Here is a 26,181-nt window from a genome sequence, read left to right on the forward strand (position 1 = left end):
GTCCTGGTGATGTTGCTCTACATCTACATACATCCTGAGTATAGGTCAAAAACAAGTGTTTCCCCCACCTGACAAATACCGTTTGTAGGCTAGTCAGTGCAGTGAAGTGAGAGGAAAAGGTGTAGCCTAACTGCTAGGGCTGGAGGAGAAGGGCGCTGCAGAAGAGAGGTTTGTTCTGGAGAATCTGTAAAAGGCAATGCTGACCTTTTCTTAGCCTTGTCCCAGATCTGTTTGCGTTATCATGTCAACTCCAGTGGCATGATAGCACAAACCGATCTGGGACCAGGCTACGCATTGCGTGCGCAAAATCAGAGTGACTAGAATTGATGAATGGTGAGAAAGATCAACCAAACAAAGCTGAACTCTTTTAGACTGTTTCTTGCTATTTAATTTCAGTCATTAACCTTTGGAAACACCAGAATTTGGCTGCCTCACTCAAGAACGTCATCAAGGTTCTCTGACAGTAACCATAGTCTGTTTTCTAGTCTGACGGAAGCCACTCCTCACTAAAAGGCACATGACAGGCCGCTTGGAGTTTGCCAAAAGGCACCTAAAGGACTGACCATAAAAACAAGATTATCTGGTCTGATGAAACCAAGATTGAACTCGTTGGCTTGAATGACAAGCGTCACATCTGGAGGACACGTGGAACCATCCCTACGGTGAAGCATGGTGGTGGCAGCATCATGCTGTAGGGATGTTTTCAGCGGCAGGGACTGAAAAGATGAACAAAGCAAAGTACAGAGATCCTTGATGAAGTCCTGAGTGCTCTGGAGCAGGTTCTCAGACTAGGGCGAAGGTTCACCTAACAGGACAAGGAACCTTAGTACATTGCCAAGACAATGCAGGAGTGGCTTCAGGACAAATCTCTGAATGTCCTTGAGTGCCCAGCCAGAGACCGGACTTGAACCCGATCTAACATCTCTGGAGAGACCTGAAAATATCTGAGCAGTGACCATCCCCATCCAACCTGACAGAGCTTGAGAGGATCTGCAGAGAGTATCTGTAGAGAGTAAATGGGAGAAACTCCACAAATACAGGTGTGCCAAGCTTGTAGCATCACACCCAAGACAACTCGAGGCTGTAATCACTGCCAAAGGTGCTTCAACAAAGTACAGAGTAAAGGATCTGAATATATATACACTGCTCAAAAAATAAAGGGAACACTTAAACAACACAATGTAACTCCAAGTCAATCACACTTCTGTGAAATCAAACTGTCCACTTAGGAAGCAACACTGATTGACAATAAATTTCACATGCTGTTGTGCAAATGGAATAGACAACAGGTGGAAATTATAGGCAATTAGCAAGACACCCCCAATAAAGGAGTGGTTCTGCAGGTGGGGACCACAGACCACTTCTCAGTTCCTATGCTTCCTGGCTGATGTTTTGGTCACTTTTGAATGCTGGCGGTGCTTTCACTCTAGTGGTAGCATGAGACGGAGTCTACAACCCACACAAGTGGCTCAGGTAGTGCAGCTCATCCAGGATGGCACATCAATGCGAGCTGTGGCAAGAAGGTTTGCTGTGTCTGTCAGCGTAGTGTCCAGAGCATGGAGGCGCTACCAGGAGACAGGCCAGTACATCAGGAGATGTGGAGGAGGCCGTAGGAGGGCAACAACCCAGCAGCAGGACCGCTACCTTTGCCTTTGTGCAAGGAGGAGCAGGAGAAGCACTGCCAGAGCCCCGCAAAATGACCTCCAGCAGGCCACAAATGTGCATGTGTCTGCTCAAACGGTCAGAAACAGACTCCATGAGGGTGGTATGAGGGCCCGACGTCCACAGGTGGGGGTTGTGCTTACAGCCCAACACCGTGCAGGACGTTTGGCATTTGCCAGAGAACACCAAGATTGGCAAATTCGCCACTGGCGCCCTGTGCTCTTCACAGATGAAAGCAGGTTCACACTGAGCACATGTGACAGACGTGACAGAGTCTGGAGACGCTGTGGAGAACGTTCTGCTGCCTGCAACATCCCCCAGCATGACCGGTTTGGCGGTGGGTCAGTCATGGTGTGGGGTGGCATTTCTTTGGGGGGGACGCACAGCCCTCCATGTGCTCGCCAGAGGTAGCCTGACTGCCATTAGGTACCGAGATGAGATCCTCAGACCCCTTGCGAGACCATATGCTGATGCGCTTGGCCCTGGGTTTCTCCTAATGCAAGACAATGCTAGACCTCATGTGGCTGGAGTGTGTCAGCAGTTCCTGCAAGAGGAAGGCATTGATGCTATGGACTGCTATGGACTGTTCCCCAGACCTGAATCCAATTGAGCACATCTGGGACATCATGTCTCGCTCCATCCACCAACGCCACGTTGCACCACAGACTGTCCAGGAGTTGGCGGATGCTTTAGTCCAGGTCTGGGAGGAGATCCCTCAGGAGACCATCCGCCACCTCATCAGGAGCATGCCCAGGTGTTGTAGGGAGGTCATACAGGCACGTGGAGGCCACACACACTACTGAGCCTCATTTTGACTTGTTTTAAGGACATTACATCAAAGTTGGATCAGCCTGTAGTGTGGTTTTTCACTTTAATTTTGAGTGTGACTCCAAATCCAGACCTCCATGGGTTGATAAATTGGATTTCCATTGATTATTTTTGTGTGATTTTGTTGTCAGCACATTCAACTATGTAGAGAAACAAGTATTTAATAAGATTATTTCTTTCATTCAGATCTAGGATGTGTTGTTTAAGTGTTCCCTTTATTTCTTTGTCATTATGGGGTATTGTGTGTAGATGGGTGGGGGCAGGACAATTTAATCAATTTTAGAATAAGGCTGTAACATTAAAAGATTGTGGAGAAAGTCAAGGGGTCTGAATTCCCCTTTAAAACACCACGTTGGCTAATGATAAACCAGAACAAAAACAGTTGTTTAATTATGTCAAGGAATGTTTCAAACTATTTTCTCCTTCCTGGTTTACAGTCTAACCAATCAGAGTCAGGGGCCTACACCTTGACTTAAGGTTCAAAGTGTGATTACATTATTGGAAGCCCAAGTACGGCTTGTTTAATATTAGCCCATAAAATGTCTTCCCCCATGTCTAATCCACTATCACAAAATCCTTACGGTGAGCATGTTTGGTGTGGTGTGTCACCCACAAACTACAGCCAGTCAGTGCAACCACCCACATACGCTTTAGGGGGTTCCAGGCCGTGTATGTCTCCCTGGCCTGCTGTACGCGTGTGATGACAGAAGCAGAGAGAGAGCCCAGGCAGTGCTACACTGGCGGCAGCGTAGGGATCAGCTCTCCCTCCGTTAGCCTTAGAGTCATGGGTTTATATTATGACTTGGCAGCGCCGCAAAATTATTCAACTGCTTCTCAGTAGGGCCCGTAGTCCCGTACGCAGGGAGCTGCCAGATCTTATTTCGGTTCCCTGCATATTTTAGTGATCTTTGTTCACACAGAGGGGCTGACCCATTTTCACAGGGGGTATATCTCTCCAATGCACTCAGTCCCTACAGCTGATGACGCAACATGATTTGGGTTCCTGCACTAAAGAGGATGGTTTTGTCTGCTTTAGGCCTACATCGCAATCAGTCTATGGTGAAGTAGCCCAACCCAACTATTGTCATGTGACATACTGCACAACAAGGCAATGCATCAAACCACTTAGGTTAGTGTGACCACCAGACCATGCATGATGTTAACCTAGGCCATTTCCCATTTAGATCAGATTTACTTCACAACAAATGACATCTCCCTTGATGACAGGTCCCCTGCTCTCCCGATGTCATCATGGTACAAGTATGATCATTTGTTTGGAAGGAGTGCACCACATCCTAAGAACCTCCATTATAACATCAAGACTAAATAGGACAATACATTATGCACATTCATGTTTTAGGCTCAATCGCAATCTATTTGCCTGTATGCGTACTATTTGTACTGCATAGACAATATGGAAAGGCTATACCTAAATAATTACAAAAGACTTGTGAAACAAAGACTGACACCTGTTGCCATATGTCCTATTAGGGCTGGGTGGTGTACCGTATTTTACTATATACCAGTCCTGCTACACGGACCGGTTTGGGTTTTTACTTTATCTTCTATGAAAGTGTTTCAATGTTTGGTTTGTTAAATGTGATACACTACTCTCCCTTGTGTAACGTCTACTTGAGTCGTCTCTCTCCGCTCCCCATCTCCCTCTCGCTCTACATGCCGCTTTCTACAGAGACCTAGCCACACCCCGATGTTGATGACAACAATGCTGTTTTTCCACTTTGCTTCTTAATATAAATCCACAAGTGTAATACAATTATACTACTAGTTTGTTTTTATTGTCTGCAAACAGCTAGTTTGTCTTTTCTTAGCAAGTCGCGGCTAAATCTTGTTAGCCACTAATGCTAATCATTAGCTAGCTAATAAATGAATCAGAGTGAGAGCAAACATAGCTAGCTAATACAGCCTGATACCAGTGATGGTGTAGGCCTACTAAATAAAATTTTAATTGGCGAAGCATGAATATGTTAGCTACATGTAGCCAAAGGTTATAGGGTCCGTTAGGAAACACTAACAAACACTTTGGTTCCTACCCTGTCACAATAACTCTTGGCTTTTTCATTAGTTGTCATTATTGGCCATCAATGAGAGGCCGGTGTGTTGCACAGAGAAATTGGTGGGGTGATCCTCTCCCAACTAGATACACAGAAGCATGACTCAGTGTAGGTGGGGCTTCTCTATGTACAATTTCACTGATGCAAAACAGACCTAGCCAACTTCCATTAAAGAAAGAAAACATTTGCTGTCAATGTGTGCAAGTCTGCTCTGGCATCATGCCAAAGGAACATGCATGTAACATGTAGGCTATGGCATGACAACGATTGCAATCACATGGTTGGCTACAGCACATAACCTGCCAGCCAAGCTAAAAACATTGTTATTGTGTCAATGTATAAAAAATGAATACACCACTTTAAACGTGTAGCTTTGTAAAGCTGTTCAGTGTTGTGCAGGGACCATAACAATAGCTCTTAAATGTAGCCTACTCTGGTCACCCCATGTAATTGGTTGTAAACTGAAGTGAAATTTAAACATCTCTCAATTTTAAACGCCTGTGACATAGTAGCAGTTGAGCAAAGCCTGACTAAAACCCCAGGCGTAGCTCCAAAAACATTGGTGAGTAGAGGATAATTGTAAAGGCAGCTGTAGGATCCCCCTAGCGCCCCAGGTTATCTACGGGGAGTAAATCAGTGCTCAGTGGGGTGGAAGGCCAGGGCCAGCACGGCCACAGTCCTAGGCCTACAGGGAGAACATTTCTGATTGGGACAGAGCAGGGAGGGGCAAAAGGCATCACACCTTTTTGTATGCCTGTGGATTCCCCCCCCCCCCCCAAAAAAAACTGTCTCACACACATTCAAAAGTTTGGGCTCACTTAGAAATGTCCTTGTTTTTGAAAGAAAAGCTCATTTTTTGTCCATTAAAATAACATCAAACTAATCCGAAATACAGTGTAGACATTGTTAATGTTGTAAATGACTATTGTAGCTGGAAACGGCAGATTTTTTATGGAATATCTACATAGGCGTGATCATTAGAAAATCATTTTGCAATTACGTTAGCACAGCTGAAAACTGTTGTCCTGATTACAGAAGCAATTATGGGGAAGCAGGTAGCCTAGTGGTTAGAGCGTTGGACTAGTAACCGGAAGGTTGCAAGATCGAATCCCCGAGCTGACAAGGTAAAAAAACTGTTGTTCTGCTCCTGAACAAGGCAGTTAACCACTGTTTCTAGGCTGTCATTGAAAATAAGAATTTGTTCTTATCTGACTTGCCTAGTTAAATAAAGGTAAAAATAAAACTGGCCTTCTTTAGACTAGTTGAGTATCTGGAGCATCAGCATTTGTGGGTTCGATTACAGGCTCAAAATGGCCTGAAACAAAGAACTTTCTTCTGAAACTCGTCAGTCTATTCTTGTTCTGAGAAATGAAGGCTATCCCATGCAAAAAATTACCAAGAAACTGAAATGTTAGTTCTCTCTCTGCTGTCAAGAGGGGCACAGTTGAAATGTTTTGCTCACAAGTTCTGTTGTCTTAGGTCTCTATGTAGTGTTGCATCTCTTGTTGTGATGTGTGTTTTGGCCTATATTTTTATTTTATTTTTAATCCCAGCCCCCGTCCCCGCAGGAGGCCTTTTGTTGAATTTGTTCTTAACTGACTTGCCTAGTTAAAGGTTAAATTAAAATAAAAAAAGGGGTGGGTACAGATTGTGGCATGGTGTGCTGGGTAGTCCGGTCTGTTGAATAGCCATGAACGGTATAGGCTTGGGCGATAATCCCTTCAAACCGTATACCGGGGTATTTTGAAATAACGACGGATATGACTTTCAATACTGCTTCGGGCGGGCTGCGGGGGTGCGTGTTACGCCACCGCTTATAACGAAGGTAAGTATAACTATAATAAATCTAAGATGTGTCAAATAAATTGTATCCAGTTCAGGGTAGAGATCTTCACGGATCCACCTGTACGCAAATTATCTCGTCTCCATCCTCTCTGCTTCACTCCCTCACAGAACGGCCCCTCCCTCACCTGCTAGAGCGGCACCTCTCTCCCCCCCCTCGCACTTAATCAACTCCAGTTAATAAAGTAGCTTTGGAAAAAAAAGAAAATACTTTTCTGCTGCATCCCTCACTCAGAACTGATCGAACCGGGTCTGGATCTGACCAGGTCTATAAGAAACAGATCTAGTTGTCCATGGGTTTATTCGGAATGGGTCTCTATATTTAAAATATATTTATGCATATCAGGTCCGGGTGGGAAAGCCCCAGGTCCATTTTGGAATGGGTCCAACTTTTTGGAGCTGTGAAGACCTCTAGCTCAGGGCTCCAGCTATGCATTTGGTTTGCTAATTGGCTAACTACGTGTCTAGATCAAGCTTCTTGGTTACAGCAGAGACATTCAATCCCCTCGTGGAACAAGATCAATGTTGCTTAAATTGTTTTGTGCAAACCATAGGAGTTCATTTTAGCAGTTTTCTTGTCTCCATCAGTAAAACCAATGCTGCACCCAATATTGCTCCACATCTTACTGTACGTTGTGTGGTGAACTGTAATAAAACTAAAACAACGTAATAAAACTAAAACAAGGTGAATGATTCACCTGTGCTGATAATGGAATGTTTGAGGTTACATATTAGCCTACATGGGCATCACTAGAATGCAACACACACACCATTCACCTTTCCCCATATTGCTACTCATAGCCTAGCCATTGTCAGTGAGTCCAGTGCTTTAGGAAAGCACAATGCAAGGTTGAGGATACCCTAGGATAGGGGGCGCCACAGCGCATTTTGAAAAAAAATCGTTCCCATTTTCAACGGCCTACTAATCAAACTCAGAAGCTAGGGCATGCATATACTTATTATATATGGATAGAAAACACCCTAAAGTTTCTAAAACTGTTTGAATGGTGTCTGTGAGTATAACAGAACTCAAATGGCAGTCAAAACCCCGAGACCGATTGAAACAGGAAGTGGAATTCAGAATTGTGGACTCGACTTCTCATCTTTCCCTATAAATCACACCGTTAACCATGGTTCAGTGAGCACTTCCTATTGCTTCCACTAGATGTCGCCAGTCTTTTCACAGTGGTTTGAGCCTTATACAGTCGAAACTCAGTGAATGAGACTCTTTGGAAATTGGTCACAGGGGATGGGCCATCACCATTATGACGCCGGCGGCCATGTCTACCCCCACCTTTGGAAACGGTTTGAAAGACAATTAAATCATCCCCCTCGAATCTTATTGGCTCTCTTGGTGTTACAGGCCCTGAAGATTAATGTTTTACAACGTTTGACATGTTTGAACGAACCTACAGGCGGGAGAATCATTTTATCCGAAACTTCAGCCCTGCGCACATCGGAGAATTTGGAGAGAGCCCAAGGACGCGCTACCAACAGCAGGCTAATGGAACGTGAAGTATGGACTTTTTCGACTGAAAATACATCTGTTGTGGACCTGGGATTCTTTCTGATGAAGACAACTAAAGGTAGGCGATTATTGACAATATTATACAAGATGAGATGTGACATGCGATTGTTCCAAGATGGCGCCGAGCTCTGTATATTAGCTCATTTTCTGAGTATCGCATCTCCTTTTATCGCAAAGTGTGATTACCCAGTAAAGTTAATTTAAAATCTGGTATGACAGGTGTTCTCAAGAGATATTCATCTATAAATGTTAGATTGACAATATAAATTTAAAAAATCGTTATAGGATAGTAATTTAGGGAATTGTAGCATTGTTTACCGGGACGCATTTGAGGGGAAATTCGTTAGTCAACGTCAGACGCCGATGTAAAATGCTGTTTTTATATATAAATATGACCTTTATTGAACAAAAGAATGCATGCATTGTGTAACATGATGTCTTAGTGTGTCATCTGATGAAGTTTGTAAAAGGTTAGTGCTGCATTTAGCTGTTTTTTGGTTATATGTGATGCAAGTGGTTGGTCGGAAAATGGCTATGTTGCTGCTTTTTATGATGGACTCATCTAACATAATCTAATGATTTGCTTTTCCTGTAAAACCTTTTTGAAATCGGACGACGTGGGTCGATTCAAGAGAGGTGTATCTATAAAAAAAATATATATATATTATTTTTTTATTTTTTTAATTATGATTTTTTTTAATGCTAATTGGCGATATGATTTTTCGCTGGATTTTGATCCCGCTGACGGGATGAGACGCTGGAGAGGTTAAAAGGGAGGCCATTCTTCTGCTCTCCCATGTGGTTGTTTATCACGTCCATACCACTCTCACTCAGTTATGTCATAAATAGCAAGCACTGTACCGTTGAATTCTTACATCACCAAGTGAATTGTGTGAATTCTTTACAACAATGGACATTACCAATATGTCATCACAACACATTGTTAGGCCTAACGGTTGTTGAAATGACAATAGTATAGCCTATTTATTAGGGCTGCACGCTTTGGACAAAATCTGTAACTGATTTTTTGGGCCAGATTTTGCATTCATGAATCACAACTTTCAAACGCTTGTGTGAATACTTGGTAATTTCTCCAGGCATGGTTAAAACAAGTGTCAAGGTAAAGGACATTACTTCTAAAATTAGGTCATATGAATCAATGAATACATACTGTGCTAACTGAATACAAAACCAAATGAAACAAATCTCCAACATATTGGATTATTACACCTACATATTAACATACATTTTTAACATGATCATCAACATGTAGTGTGCTATAAGCGCATCACTTATGCATTAATTAAAGAATAACATTATGAGTTCCTATTTCACCATTATGAGTTCTTAAATAACCTAAATTAATTATTTATTCAGGCAGCCATAGGGTGCAAATGGAATAGGAAGTGTATGATAAGTAGGCTCAATCGTTATTCTGATTTAAATAAGTCAATGTGCCTTAACTTCTTATGGATACGTGGGAGGGTAGCGTCCCACTTGGCCAACATCCAGTGAAATTGCAGAGCGCAAAATTCAAAAATACTAAATTCAAATATTTAACATTCTTGAAAATATGTGTTATACATAAAAATAAAGCTTAACTTGTTGTTAATCCAGCCGCCGTGTCAGATTTCAAAAAGGCTTTACGGCGAAAGCAAACCATACGATTATCTGAGGACAGCGCCCAGCACACAAATGCATAACAAATCATTTTCAACCAGGGAGTTGTGACACCAAAGTCAGAAATAGCGATATAATATATGCCTTACCTTTGAAGATCTTCTGTTGGCACTCAAAAAGGTCCCAGTTACATTACAAATGGTCCATTTGTTCAATAAACGTTGATTGACTTGTTTGGATAAGTTCCTTGATAACGTTTGGGATTCATTTTGTATGCATTTTGAAGGAGGGAAACCGAGTGAATTATTGACTGAAGCGCGCCAGCTAAACTGAGTTTTTATGGATATAAAGAAGGACTTTATCGAACAAAATGACCATTTGTAATGTAACTGGGACCTTTTGGAGTGCCAAACAGAAGAAGTACCTCTTTGTTTGACTTCATTGGGATAAAAATCAGCCAAGATTTCAGAAGAAATTTTTTTTGTAGACCTCTACAAGTCTGGATCATCCTTGGGAGCAATTTCCAAACGCCTGAAGGTACCACGTTCCTCTGTACTAACAATAGTACAAGTATAAACACCATGGGACCATGCAGCCGTTACACAGCTCTGGAAGAAACGCGTTCTGTCTCCTAGAGATGAACGTACTTTTGTGCGAAAAGTGCAAATCAATCCCAGAACAACAGCAAAGGACCTCGTGAAGATGCTGGAGGAAACAGGTACAAAAGTATCTATATCCACAGTAAAACGAGTCCTATATCAACACAACCTGAAAGGCCGTTCAGCAAGGAAGAAGCCACTGCTCCAAAACCCCCATTAAAAAGCCAGACTACAGTTTGCAACTGCACATGGGGACAAAGATTGTACTTTTTGGAGAAATGTCCTCTGGTCTGATGAAAAACAAATATGGCCAAACGGTTCTAATGCCCATCGTTATGTTTGGAGGAAAAAGTGAGAGGCTTGCAAGCCGAAGAACACCATCCCAAATGGGAAGCACGGGGGTGGCAGCATCATGTTGTGGGGGTGCTGTGCTGCAGGAGGGACAGGTGCACTTCACAAAATAGATGGCATCATGAGGAAAGAAAATTATGTGGATATATTGAAGCAACATCTCAAGACATCAGTCAGGAAGTTAAAGCTTGGTTGCAAATGGGTCTTCCAAATGGACAATGACCCCAAGCATACTTCCAAAGTTGTGGCAAAATGGCTTAAGGACAACAAAGTCAAGGTATAGGGTGGCCATCACAAAGGATGGGCATCACAAAGCCCTGACCTCAATCCCATAGAAAATTTGTGGGCAGCGTGTGCGAGCAAGGAGGCCTGGAAACCTGACTCAGTTACACCAGCTCTGTCAGGAGGAATGGGCCGAAATTCACCCAACTTATTGTGGGAAGCTTGTGGAAGTCTACCCGAAACGTTTGACCCAAGTTATACAATTTAAAGGCAATTCTACCAAATACTAATTGAGTGTATGTAAACTTCGGACCCACTGGGAATGTGATGAAAGAAATAAAAGCTGAAAGAAATCATTCTCTCTACTATTATCCTGACATTACACATTCTTAAAATAAAGCGGTGATCCTAACTGACCTAAGACAGGGAATTTATACGAGGATTAAATGTCAGGAATTGTGAAAAACTGAGTTTAAATGTATTTGGCTAAGGTGTATGTAATCTTCAGACTTCAACTGTACATTTCAGGTGCTGGTACTCCGCTCCGCTGAGCTCCTGCCCAAGTCAAACACTGGTAATGACACAGACTCTGCTCGTTCATCAGTCTATAGATCCCATAACAATGACCTCAGCCTTTACAGTGCATTCGGAAAGTATTCAAACACCTTGACTTTTTCCACATTTTGTTACGTTACAGCCTTATTCTAAAATTAATTAAATTGATTTAAGGAAAAAAACAATCTACACACAATAACCCATAATGACAAAGCAAAAACAGGTTTATAGAAATGCTTACAAATGCATTAAAAATAAACTTTAATATCACATTTACATACTCGGTACTTTCTTGAAGCACATTTGGCAGCGATAACAGCCTTGAGTATGACACTACAAGCTTGGCACACCTGTATTGTACACTGATTCAGCGCCGGACAAGATTGCTGACGTTTTACATGTTCCTAACCAATTGTGTTTTTTGTTTATAACTTATTTTTTTACTTATTTTGGACATAATGTTGCTGCTACCGTCTCTTACGACCGAAAAGAACATCTGGACATCAGGACAGCGATTACGCACCACGAACTGGCAGAAGCTTCTTTTTTTTTCCATTAACGAGTCCGACGTGAAGGACATACTGCTTTCCCGGGAACAGGCCCAAATCCCCGTCATCTGCGTGAAGAGACGGTGGAGAAAAATCGGGCTGCCTTCTGAGAATTTGTAGGCGATCTAATAAACCCCCCCTGCCTTCCAATCTACTAGCTAACGTGCAATCATTGGAAAATAAAAATCGACCGACCTACATGGAAGATTAAACTACCAAAGGGACATTAACTGTAATATCTTATGCTTCACGGAGTCATGGGTGAACGACAACATTATCAACATACAGCTGGCCGGTTATACACTGTATTGGCAGGATAGAACATCGGCGTCTGGTGAGACGGGGGGGGGGGGGGGGGACCATGCATATTTGTAAACAACAGCTGGTGCACGATATCTAAGGAAGTCTCAAGGTTGTGCTCGCCTGAGGTAGAATATCTCATAAGCTGTAGACCACACTACTTACCTAGAGAGTTTATCTGTATTTTTCATAGCTGTCTACATACCACCACAGACCGATGCAGACACTAAGACCGTACTCAATGAGCTGTATTCCGACCAAAAGCAAACAGGAAAACGCTCATCCAGAGGCGCCGCTCCTAGTGGCTGGGGAATTTAATGCAGGGAAACTTAAATCCGTTTTAAACTCTAGACCACCTTTACTCCACACACAGAGATGTGTACAAAGGTCTCCCTCGCCCTCCATTTAGCAAATGTGACCATAAGTATATCCTCCTGATTCCTGCTCACAAGCAAAAATTAAAGCAGGAAGCACCAGTGACTCGGTCAATAAAAAAAAAAACGATCAGATGAAGCAGATGCTAAGCTACAGGACTGTTTTGCTAGCACAGACTGGAATATGTTCTGGGATTCTTCCGATGGCATTGAGGAGTACACCACAGCAGTCACAGGCTTAATCAATAAGTGCATCGATGACGTCGGCCCCACAGTGACGGCACGTACATAACCCAACCAGAAGCCATGAATTACAGGCAACATCAGGACTGAGCTAAAGGGTAGAGCTGCCACTTTCAAGAAGCGGGACTCTAATCCGGACGATTATAAGAAATCCCACTATCACCTCAGACGAAGCATCAAACAGGCAAAGTGTCAATACATGACTACGATCGAATCGCACTACACCAGCGCCAAAGGCTCATCGGATGTGACAAGGCTTGCAAACCATTACAGACTACAAAAGGGAAGCACAGCCGAGAGATGCCCAGTGACACGAGCATACCAGACAAGCTAAACTGGTGTGATCACGATCTGCGCAGCCAATATGAGTAAGACCTTTAAACAGGTCAACATTCACAAGGCCGCAGGGCCAGACGGATTACCAGGATGTGTACTGCGAGCATGCAGTGACCAATTAGCAAGTGTCTTCACTGATATTTTCAACCTGTCCCTGTCCGAGTCTAATACCAACATGTTTTAAGCAGACCACCATAGTCCCTGTGCCCAAAAACACTTAAGGTAACCTGCCTAAATGACTACTGACCCGTAGCACTCATGTCAGTAGCCATGAAGTGCTTTGAAAGGCTGGTCATGGCTCACAACACCATTATCCCAGAAACCCTAGACCCACTCCAATTTGCATACTGCCCTAACAGATCCACAGATGACGCAATCTCTGTTGCACTCCACACAGCCCTCTCCCAGCTGGACAAAAGGAACACCTATGTGAGAATTCTATTAATTGACTACAGCTCAGCGTTCAACACCATAGTGCCCTCAAAGCTCATCAATAAGCTAAGGACAAAACACCTCCCTCTGCAACTAGATCCTGGACTTCCTGACAGGCTGCCCCCAGGTGGTAAGGGTGGGTAACAACGTCCACCACACTGATCCTTAACACAGGTGCATCCTCAGTCCCCTTCTGTACTCCCTGTTCACTCATGACTGCATGGCCAGGCACAACTCCAACACCATCATTAAGTTTGCCGATGAGCGGTAGGCCTGATCACCGACAACAACGAGACAGCCTATAGGGAGGAGGTCAGAGACCTGGCCATGTGGTGCCAGGACAACAACCTCTCCTTCAAAGTGTACTCAGCGCATGTGACTAACAAAATGTAATTTGGGGAGTTTCTCCCATTCTTCGCTGCAGATCCTCTCAAGCTCTGTCCGCTTGGATGGGGAGCGTTGCTGCAAAGCTATTTTCTGGTCTCTCCAGAGATATCAGGTTCAAGTCCGGGCTCAGGCTGGGCCAATCAAGGACATTCAGAGACTTGTCCCGAATCCACTCCTGCATTGTCTTGTCTGTGTGCTTAGGGTCGTTGTCCTGTTGAAGGTGAATGTTCGCCCCAGTCTGAGGTCCTGAGCGCTCTGGAGCAGGTTTTCATCAAGGATCTCTGTACTTTTCTCCGTTCATCTTTGCCTCGATCCTGACTCCCAGTCCCTGCCACTGAAAAACATCCCCACAGTATGATGTTGCCATCACCATGTTTCACCGTTTGGATGGTGCCAGGTTTCCTCCAGACGTGATGCTTGGCATTCAGGCCAAAGAGTTCAATCTTGATTTCATCAGACTAGAGAATCTTGTTTCTCATGGTTTGAAAGTTCTTCAGGTTCCTTTTGGCAAACTCCAAGTGGGATGTTTTGTGCCTTTTACTGTGGCTTCCGTCTGGCCACTCTACCATAAAGGCCTGATTGGTGGTGCTGCAGAGATGGGAGAACCTTCCAGATGGACAACCATCTCCACAGAGGAACTCTGGAGCTCTTTCAGAGTGACCATTGGGTTCTTGGTCAACTCCCTGAGCAAGGCCCTTCTCCCCCAATTGCTCTGTTTGGCCAGGCGGCCAGCTCTAGGAAGAGTCTTGATGGTTCCAAACTTTTTCCATTTAAGAATGATGGAGACCACTGTTCTTGGGGACCTTCAATGCTGCAGACATTTTTTTTGGTACCCTTCCCCAGATCTGTGCATCAACACAATCCTGTCTCGGAGCTCTATCTACAATTCCTTCAACCTCGTGGCTTGGTTTTTGCTCTGACATGCACTGTGGGAAGTTATATAGCAGGTGTGTGCCTTTCCAAATCATATCCAATCAACTGAATTTACCACAGTTGGACTCCAATCAAGCTGTAGAAACATCTCATGGATGATCAATGGAAAAAGGATGCATCAGAGTTCAATTTTGAGTCTCATAGCAAAGGCTCTGAATACTTATGTAAGTAAGGTATTTGTTTTGAATGTTTTATAAATTTGCAACCATTTCTAAAAAACGTTTTTTGCTTTGTCATTATGGGGTATTGTGTAGATTGTTGTGGAAAAACATTTAATACATTTTAGAATACGGCTGTAATGTAACAAAATATGGAATAAGTCAAGGGGTCTGAATACTTTCTGAATGCACTGTATTTCTTTGATAAGGCTAGTTTGGTTCATCAGACATAACTTTAAATGGTGTTGCTGTTAAACTTCAGATGTTATGGTTGTCAACACACATTGTCATTAGGTGAATCACTTCATCAGAACCAGTGTTACTGTAGTCAAATTATCAAAGCAAGGAGTGAACTGTTGAAGGCAAATAGTGTTATGAACTGATACTACTACTAAGCACAACTGCACTGAATACAACTACTTGTAAATGGACTGGCTAGGAGTATGGTGAGTACTGAGTTTACTACCCTTAAAATCTAGCAAGTCATTTAAAATAGCTCATCTATATAGCATTGACATACTAACGTCAGCTCAACGCGTCTCAAATCTATAACAAGCAACAAAATACCCCCTTCGTGTCGCTCTTCCCTCGGCGGTTGCTGTCTGGCTATGTTGAATGTTAGTTAGCATTGGCAAGCTAACTAGCTAGTTATCTAAAGAGCTGCCCATCTTCCTGGCGCTAGCTTGTTGAGCGTGTCGCTAGCGCGATATGGCTTACTAGTTAACTAGCTTGTTACACTATTCCTCTTACTAATTAACTAACTAGCATAATGGCATTGGCCTGAAACTAGTTTGGAATAACTGATGGTAACAGTTCATTCAGTGACATGGTAAACAAAATATATTTAGAGTCATCTTACCTGTTGTGTCAGAATACGGAAGCGGAGCACCTTCGGCCAGAAATAACGCCGACAGAAAAATTCCAGTCGCCAGCAACAACACAAATCCATGACGGTTCCTCATCATTTTAGCTTAGCTAGCTAACTAGCTAATGAGAATCCAAAATCGTCAAAAATTATACCTAAATACTAATAAACTAAATAAAATGTAAATTTCATTGATAATAAGTTAAATATATAGCAATATCTACAGGCTAAATGAAAATGCCCGCACCGCAAACATAGTATTATGACTAAACGCGTTAGCTAGCGTCAATAGCAACGACAAGCTAACATGAGCTATCAATGCCTCAAACAATGCCGTTTCATTGTACATGAAAAATAGAAAAGGTCTATTACCTTTCTATAACAATAATATTTAGATAAATACGCATTGCCGGTAATGCTCTACATTTATTCACACGTAATATTTTTATCAATAGTCCAAACTGTCAGGCACCACCTCTCCTCAGAGGCGCCATGTTCCTACAACGTCATAGCATGGGGGCGTGCATATTGAGACATATACAATAGCGAATCACAACCCATTAATCTGTATTAATGTACCGATATGACCAATCACTACCCTTCTTCGAATTCCCTGTCCACATCCATTGCTTTGTGTCAAACGTGAAGCTAGATGCGTTTTTAGACCAGTCACTTGACATGTGAGATATGCAAGGAATGTTCCAGTGCTTTATGAAAGATGAACTACTCTACCTGCCTGATTTAATGGACTTGTAGGCTATACATCCAGTGTTTCCCCTATAATTGTTATTTCTTAGGGGGGTGCAAAGGACTTGGAAAGGTATGCCTATCATATCAAATTTTATTGGTCACATGCGCCGAATACAACAGGTGTAGACTTGCAGATTTAAAAAGTAAGAACAACATTTGCTAAATAAAAAAAGTAGATAGTAACACAATAAAAACAATAATGAGGGTATATACAAGGAGTGCCTGTACCGAGTCAATGTGCAGGGGTACGAGGTAGTTGAAGTAATTGAGGTAACACAGTATGTACTGGTAGGTAGCTAGTGATAAAAGTGACTATGCAATCAGGATATATAACAGCGTAGCAGCAGTGTGTGAAAGTGTGCCTATGTGTGAGTGTATGTCATCATTATGCATGTGTGTGTTGGAGTGTCAGTGTAGCATGTGTGAGTTTATGTAGTAGAGGTCGACCGATTATGATTTTTCAACGCCGTTGCCGATTATTGGAGGACCAAAAAAGCCGATACCGATTAATTGGCCAGTTTTTTTTGTGTATATATATATTTTTTTATTACATTTATTTATTTGTAAGAATGGCAATTACAACAATACTGAATGAACACTTATTTTAACTTAATATAATACATCAATAAAATCAATTTAGCCTCAAATAAATAATGAAACATGTTCAATTTTGTTTAAATAATGCAAAACAAAGTGTTGGAGAAGAAAGTAAAAGTGCAATATGTGCCATGTAAGAAAGCTAACGTTTAAGTGCCTTGCTCAGAACATGAGAACATATGAAAGCTGGTGGTTCCTTTTAACATGAGTCTTCAACATTCCCAGGTAAGAAGTTTTAGGTTGTAGTTATTATAGGAATTATAGGACTATTTCTCTCTAAACGATTTGTATTTCATATACCTTTGACTATTGGATGTTCTTATAGGCACTTTAGTATTGCCAGTGTAACAGTATAGCTTCCGTCCCTCTCCTCGCTCCTACCTGGGCTCGAACCAGGAACACATCGACAACAGCCACCCTCGAAGCAGCGTTACCCATGCAGAGCAAGGGGAACAACTACTCCAAGTCTCAGAGCGAGTGACGTTTGAAACGCTATTAGCGTGCACCCGCTAACTAGCTAGCCATTTCACATCGGTTACACCAGCCTAATCTTGGGAGTTGACAGGCTTGAAGGGGTGGGTATGTCTTCCCTGTGGCTCAGTTGGTAGAGCATGGTGTTTGCAACGCCAGCATAGTGTGTGCAACGCCAGGGTTGTGGGTTCGATTCCCATGGGGGGCCAGTACAAAAAATAATAATAATAAATAAATACAAATTTATGAAATGTATGTATTCACTACTGTAAGTCGCTCTGGATAAGAGCATCTGCTAAATGACTAAAATGTAAAAAATTGTATAATTTGTGGAACGTTCCAACAGGAATCTGTTCCATAAAACATAAATTAAAAGGTTGCCAACCAACAACGCATACAAACCTAGCTGCCGAATAGGCATCAACTCACCACGTAGCTTATTCTTAATGTTTGTCCATAGGCAACCAGAGTGAGGACAGACATTTTTCGGAATAAACGTGATGAGTGAAAAACGCAATGAAATAGACCACTCACTACCCGGTATCTTATTCTGCCGTTATACAACTTTGTATGCGTTGTTTTTTGGCAACCTTGTTATTTACGAAGTTTTTGGAATAGATTCCTGTTGGAACGTTCCACAAATTATACCCACCCGGCTTGAAGTCATAAACAGCTTGAAACACAGCGAAGAGCTGCTGGCAAAATGTACGAAAGTGCTGTCTGAATGAACGCTTACGAGCCTGCTGGTGCCTACCACCGCTCAGTCAGACTGCTCTATCAAATCATAGACTTAATTATAACATAATAACACACAGAAATACGAGCCTTAGGTCATTAATATGGTGAAATCCGGAAACTCTCATCTCGTGGAGTGCAATGTAAGGCAGGTGGTTAGAGCGTTGGACTAGTAACCAAGGTTGCAAAAACGAATCCCCGAATCCCCCCTGAACAAGGCAGTTAACCCCCGTTCCTAGGCCGTCATTGAAAATAAGAATGTGTTCTTAATCTGACTTGCCTAGTTAAATAAAGGTGTAAAAAAATATATATAAAAAAAAATGTAAAAAACAAATAAAATACAAAAATCGGCAAATCGGTGGCCAAAAATACCGATTACCGATTGTTATGAAAACTTGAAATCGGCCCTAATTAATCGGCCATTACGATTAATCAGTCGACCTCTATTATGTAGTATGTGTGTGTTGGAGTGTCAGTGTAGTATGTGTGTGTTGGAGTGTTGGAGTGTCAGTGTAGTATGTGTGTGTTGGAGTGTTGGAGTGTCAGTGTAGTATGTGTGAGCGTGTGGGTGGAGTCAATTGAGTGTGCATAGAACCAGTGCAAAAAAACTGCAATAAATAATAAAGGGGTCAACACCAACAATTTTAACTGAAACCAGTTGACATGAGATAAGATAGCGCATAAGCCACGATATAGCTAAGTAGACCTATAGGCCTACATTGTGTTTTCACATCAATTTGTTTTGCATCTATGTCAAATATGGCAGGGGGAGCCAGGTAAGGAGTTGGACACATCCTTCATACCCAAGCAACGGGATAACATTGATTACTTTTGACTGAACCTTAGAAACTCTGCTTCTATAGCCTATAGTAAAAGGGTATGATGGGAGTTTTAAAATCTGTTATTAATGACACATCCTGTGTTGACAGTATTCAGTGTACTCGTTGGTTTATGGACTGAACACATTAAGTAAGTATTTGAAGACCCTAATTGTACTGCTATGTTTTCATTCCATGTCATGTTTGTTACTTTACGCTCTCTCAGATGTATCATTTGTGGTTATTAATAATCCATACAAAATGCATAACATGGAGTAGATGTTGACTCTGAAGAGAACTGTACTCTGCAGAGTCACCCAGGTTCTGTCCATTCACATCTGTAGAAAATGTGAAATTCTTACTGAGACTTTTATCTCCCCAAAGAGCCAAATATATCCTAGCATCTTTGCTCATCATTGTGGATCATAGTCAACCCTTAATATTTCTACATGGAAACCCCCCATTATGCAATAATGGACTATGGGATAGTTTGGCATTGTTTATTCCTATCAAGTCAATTAACAGGCTGGGTTGTAAGCTCTACCCCCTGCAAGTTAGTTGACAATAGTTGTGAAAAATGTTCTGCTCTGATTAGCTAATGAAGGGGAGGAGGAGTTCCAATTGCGATGTTATCTCCTAGGGTTTGAGGACAGAGAAACGTCATGTTTGCTTTCTGGATCACAAAGCTGCAGGAGGAGAGTGGTGTTGGGTAATAGGCAAAAATCAAGAGAGGCAGAGATCTGCACATCACTGGCTTACAGAGCGGACACCACCTCACCCAGATAACGGTTAGTACCAGCCAGGCTTTAGAGATATATTATGCCTGATCTTTTCTTTTTTTTGCAGTTCTGTAGGGATTGCTGTATCTTTCTGTGTATTCATGAGTGTTTTTGTGCATCTCAGGGTTTTTAAAGGCAATCAAATGTAATTTGGTTTAATGCAACAAAAAATAGGACATGAGCCTACCCAGACCTCTCAAGGTCTCGCTTGGAGACAAAAATGTGTCCTTAAAGTTGCATCGTCAATTATACAATTGTCCAAAGTATTGACGATGTAACTTTAAGGACACATTTTTGTCTCCAAGCGAGACCTTGAGAGGTCTGGGTAGGCTCATGTCCTATTTTATAATTATACCATAATTGTTTTGCAAAATGTATTTAATGTTTTATTCATAGAGCCACAGCTTGAAAAGTCAAGCAATTGTCATTGAATACATTTGTCTGGGATTTGTCTGATGCTTTAAAAAAAAAACACCCTGTCTGTTTGTGTCAGGAAAACACACTGTGCCACTTTCATTTATTGTGATGTGTTTCCCTCTTGCAAACACGTGTCCCTCAGGCACAGAGAACCATGGCGTTTACAGGGTTGCTGAGAGAGGAGGACATCAGGGCTGCCGTCAAGGCTTGTCAAGGTGAGTCAAACACGTGAACACACACACACACACACACACACACACACACACACACACACACACACACACACACACACACACACACACACACACACACAAGAGTCCCACTCCCAAGGGCGGTCTTATATTGGGGGAAGGTTGGAGGGTGGATCCAGGTAACCAGGCAGCCAGGGGGCTGGGGAGCAGCAGAACAGTTACCACCCAGATACCAGTGTTTATGCTGAGCATTGAAGAGAAGTATAAATCAAGCCAGTCAAGCAGGCTTCATTCGCAGCCCACCAGCATTTAATTATTTAGCTACACATTACATCTGCTTCAGAGGGCAGACTAAAGCACACCATCCAGAATACATCCACATGTAAATGCTTGTATACTCACGTTTCAGTATATCATCAGCATAACTGTTTGTGGTGTATAATATATTATTCAAAACAGACTTGATCTATCATTCTCTTTCTCTGTTCTTTATGAGTCATTGGGTTTTCATAATGACCTGAGTGACTCTCTGTAATTGCATAAACTGTGAATAAAAATGTATTGATTTAAACATTTGATCTGTAGCATAATGTCACACGTTCACATTAGAATGGGCTCCCTCAGGTATTCTGTGAATCTGTGTGTTTAGATTGTATAATAATGTCCTTAACTAGCGTATTATTGTCAGGGCATTAAAATGCTAGAGGGTTTGTGTTTGTGATTGTGAATGTCTGCAGTAGTCAAATGAAAGTAATTTTAACGCATGAGAGAATGTTACATCTCTCTATTCATCCCCCTCTCCATTCTCTCTCCTTGTCATGCTGTCGGATCTCTCTTTCCTCACACTCTCTCACTTCCTCTCGACATCTCTCCACATTTCTCTTGATCGCTTTCCCCATCTCTCCATTAGCTCCAGGCACATTCAACTTCAAGTTGTTCTTTGCACAAGTGGGACTGACCGGAAAGCCAGAGGCAGAGGGCCAACGGGTGTTCAGAGTCCTGGACCAAGACCAGAGTGGATACATAGAGGAGGAGGAGCTGAAGTATGATATGAGTTGGCTAGGGTGGCTGTGTGTGTAGGGAGGGAGGTGCATGTGAAAGGGTTGGTCCCAGAAATGTTCCATTCGCATAAAAAGCGTATTTAGCTCAGATTTTGTGCACACATTTCTTTACATCCCTGTTAGTGAGCATTTATTCTTTGTCAAGATAATCCATCCACCTGACAGGTGTGGCATATCAAGGAGCTTATTAAAGAATAAAAGGCCACTCTAAAATGTGCAGTTCTGTCACACAACCCAATGCCACAGATGTCTCAAGTTTTGAGGGAGCGTGCAATTGGCCTGGTGACTGCAGGAATGTCCACCAGAGCTGTTGCCAGAATTTGTTTATGTTCCTTTATCTACCATAAGCCACCTCCAATGTCGTTTTAGAACATTTGGCAGTATGTCCAACCGGCCTCACAACAGCAGACCACGTGTAACCACGCCAGCCCAGGACATCCACATCCGGCTTCTTCACCTGCGGGATCGTCTGAGACCAGCCACGCAGACAGCTGATGAAACTGTGGGTTTGCACAACTAAAGAATTTCTGCAAAACCTGTCAGAAACCGTCTCAGGGAAGCTCATCTGCGTGCTTGTCGTCCTCACCAGGGTCTTGACCTGACTGCAGTTTGTCGTCAAAACCGACTTCAGTGGGCAAATGCTCATCTTCTATGGCCACTGGCACGCTGGAGAAGTGTGCTCTTCATGGATGAATCCCGGTTTTAACTGTACCAGGCAGATGGTAAACAGCGTGTATGACGTCATGTTGGCAAGTGGTTTGCTGATGATAACGTTGTGAACAAATTGTTCCATGGTGGCAGTGGGGTTATGGTATGGGCAGGCATAAGCTATGGACAACGAACACAATTGCATTTTATCGATGGCAATTTGAATGCACAGAGATACCGTGACGAGATCCTGAGGACCATTGTCGTGCCATTCATCTGCCGACATCACCTCATGTTTCAGCATGGTAATGCACGACCCCAAGTCACAAGGATCTGTACAAAATTCCTGGAAGCTGAAAATGTCCCACTTCTTCAATAGCCTATATACTCACCAGATATGTCACCCATTGAGCATGTTTGGGATGCTCTGGATCGACATGTACGACAGCGTGTTCCAGTTCCCACCAATATTCAGCAACTTTGCACAGCCATTGAAAAGAAGTGGGACAATATTTCACAAGCTACAATCAACAGCCTGATCACCTCTATGTGAAGGAGATGTGTCGCGCTGCATGAGGCAAATGGTGGTCACACCAGACACTGACTGGTTTTCTGATCCACACCCTTACCTTTATTTTTTAAGATATCTGTAACTAACAGATGCATATTTGTATTCCCAGTCATGTGAAATACATAGTTTAGGGCTTAATGAATTAATTTCAGTTTACTGATTTCCTTATATGAACTGTAGCTCAGTAAGATCTTTGCAATTGTTGCATGTTGCATTTATATTTTAGTTCAGTGTAGTTGTGTGTGTGTTTGTCATGCTCATAGAAAGAGCCTGATGTATTCAAGCTGAAATAAACTATACATTACATATCAATACAATGAAGCAGCATTGACACATGAAATGTACATGTAGTTCTTCACTCCTCTCTCCTCTCTTTGTTTGTCTATCCCCAGATTATTCCTGCAGAACTTCTCCTCAGGGGCCAGGGAGTTGACTGATGCTGAGACCAGAACTCTCCTAGCGGCAGGAGACAGAGATGGGGATGGCAAGATAGGGATGGAAGGTACAGGTACACTCACATCAGCACTACACACACCTGACAGGAGAGCAACAGAGGAACTGTCCAATGCTGACACGAAATAGCATCTTGATAATAGTTTCATCTTCATCAGTTTTATATCATTATATTTGATATTATTCCAGATGATAGGGGGTATTGCATCTGAAGGAAGGAAGGAATGCTGCAAAGGCATAGTGGAAGAAACAGTAAATAAATGCAAGCTTTTTCAACGAATGTAATATTCACTGTGACTTGGCTGTGAGGTCACACGTCAGGTGATCACTATATCTCTTTGTCATCGCTCTGTTTCTCTGTTCTCTTGCAGAGTTCTGCGCTTTGCTGAAATGAAGCTTTCACTCCTCATCAGGGCTGTCTCTTTTTTTTCTTTCTTTTGGTACTTTTTACAACGTCTGGAACCCAAAACGCCCAGCTTCAGCAAGTCTGGAGGGAAATGCCCACCACAGCGACTCACTCTAGTTACATGCCTGCTGGTCCTCTCTCCGGTTGATGGTGCATCTTGGCACATAAGTTCATGGCCGTTGACATTAGGTGTTAAAGTCGGTGTCAGTCTATCCATTGGGTAACTGGTATGGTTTAATAAAGGATTTAAAACGTAGATATGGTGTCCGTGTGACTTACTACAGTCCCGAAGGTTATGTTGGCGTTTCAGTGCGTATTTGGTTCTAAGCTATTAGCCTGATTACCCCAGTGCATTTTAATTGTGTGTTCTGCATGTGCCTACAAGAGACAACGCAGCTCTAAATGTGATGATATAAGCAAAGTGCCCACGGCCTGTGCAGGCTGCATTTCCGACGCAGTATAGAGCAAGCGAGAGGCTGCGTGCCTACAGTTCAGCACGCAACCATGGACAAGACCCGGAGCCCGGACGATACCAACTACAGTACATCACAAAGTGACGGTAACCTCTTGAGTAGATGACGACGAGAGAGATCGTTCATCAAGACAATGAGATTAGTAGCCCATTGTAAGCATCAATTAAATCAATATGAATTTACTTATACTGTACTGACAGCGATACGTCAGTCTGCAATAAGGCCAGACAGGTTAAATATGGATAGATGTGGGCAAAACAAAATATTACGGAAAAATTATAAAAACATTTGATAAACTCATTCAGTGTTGTGTTTCCTTTACGGCGTGTACATATCAGGACTAACATCGCCTTCTGCTGGAGATCATTCAAATTAATACTTTTCAGACCTAAACATACCTATTTCGATAGATGGGTTAACATCTGCCTTTGCCCATGAAGAATCATATGAATAAAATATAACATTGTATTATCTATTTTAAACGAAAAAGCCGAGAGCATTCATTTTGATAAATGCATACAATTATGCGTAATGTTTGGGTAGGCTATAGCCTATAGTCTACACTTATAGCCTACATAAAGTCATTTGAGTAGGCTGTAGCCTATTGCAGTGCTCCCCAACTGGCATCCCGCGGGCCGAAATCTGTTCCAAAGTATTCCCATACATAATAGAGAGATATACAGTAACAGTCAAAAGTTTGGACACACCTACTCATTCAAGGGTTTTTCTTTATTTTTGCTATTTTCTACATTGTAGAATAATACTGAAGCCATCAAAACTATGAAATAACACATGGAATCATGTAGTAACCAAAAAAGTGTTAAACAAATCAAAATATATTTTAGATTTTAGATTCTTCAAAGTTGCCACCCTTTGCCTTGATCTCAGCTTTGCACACTCTTGGCATTCTCTCAACCAGCTTCACCTGGAATTATTTTCCAACAGTCTTGAAGGAGTTCCCACATATGCTGAGCACTTGTTGGCTGCTTTTCCTTCACTCTGCGGTCCAACTCATCCCAAACCATCTCAATTGTCGGGTCGGGTGATTGTGGAGGCCAGGTCATCTGATGCAGCACTCCATCACTCTCCTTCTAGGTCAAATAGCCCTTACACAGCCTGGAGGTGTGTTGTGTCATTGTCCTGTTGAAAAACAACTGATAGTCCCACTAAGCCCAAACCAGATGGGATGGCGTATCACTGCAGAATGCTGTGGTAGCCTGCTGGTTAAGTATGCCTTCAATTCTAAATAAATCACCATCAGTGTCACCAGCAAAGCACCATCACACCTCCTCCTCCATGTTTCACAGTGGGAACCACACATGCGGAGAAAATCCGTTCACCTCTTCTGTGTCTCACAAAGACATGGCGGTTGGAACCAAAAATCTCAAATTTGGACTCATCAGACCAAAGAACAGATTTCCACATTAGTTGACAACTCAACCAAATGTAAATCAAAACTAGCCGTTTAACTGATGTCTGTGTCCTGTGGGATGGCTCTGCATGGCATCCCAGTTTCATAAATAGTTGTATTGATCGAAGGCTTTTCTTTCCCAGGCAGTAAAAGGTGATGGAGGACACTCAGGTCGAATTCCATTCATACCCTCTTCATCCGTCTTCGCCTCCCAACTGACTGACTGACGGATACTCTATATCCAACACCACACAGGTGACATGCTATTCCCGTTAGTGCAGTGTTGCATTGAGAAAGGAAGGCGTTCTTTCTACCATTCCATCCAGGTGTAAACACAATGTCATGGTGAAGTTGTTTGAGAGCTATATAGCCACTGCCTGGAGTGGCTATATAGCTGGTGTAGGAGCATAGCATTCAACCTTTGTAGCCAAGCCTAGTTCACACACATGGGCGTAAAGGTTGCCGGCATTATTTAAACTCATTGCCGATAAAGAAGAAGGATCAGGTGGTAAGAGGCTTAATTTTAAAAACATATTTACTGAATC

At 42.5% G+C, this 26,181-nt stretch overlaps 2 protein-coding genes across 2 annotated transcripts in view; one reads left to right on the plus strand and one right to left on the minus strand.

The window, feature by feature from the left end:
* The window catches only part of LOC106606667 (serine/threonine-protein kinase LMTK2), a 60,094-nt gene extending 43,733 nt beyond the window's left edge, over window positions 1-16,361 (minus strand). The window contains exon 1 of the mRNA XM_045719967.2: window positions 15,850-16,361. Coding sequence (XP_045575923.2) covers window positions 15,850-15,955 — 106 coding nt within the window. The 5' untranslated portion in view covers window positions 15,956-16,361. The remainder of the gene's footprint in view (window positions 1-15,849) is intronic.
* Window positions 14,962-24,008, plus strand: LOC106606669 (parvalbumin beta). The gene is made up of 6 exons (XM_045719972.2): window positions 14,962-15,436; window positions 19,867-20,014; window positions 20,565-20,637; window positions 21,524-21,656; window positions 23,286-23,395; window positions 23,718-24,008. Exons 3-6 carry the CDS (start codon window positions 20,577-20,579, stop codon window positions 23,738-23,740), a joined length of 327 nt encoding a protein of 108 aa, XP_045575928.1. The 5' UTR covers window positions 14,962-15,436; window positions 19,867-20,014; window positions 20,565-20,576; the 3' UTR covers window positions 23,741-24,008.
* The last annotated feature ends 2,173 nt before the right edge of the window (window positions 24,009-26,181 follow it).

Source organism: Salmo salar, chromosome 06, assembly GCF_965601325.2.
Source record: "Salmo salar chromosome 06, fSalSal1, whole genome shotgun sequence".
NCBI lineage: Eukaryota > Metazoa > Chordata > Actinopteri > Salmoniformes > Salmonidae > Salmo > Salmo salar.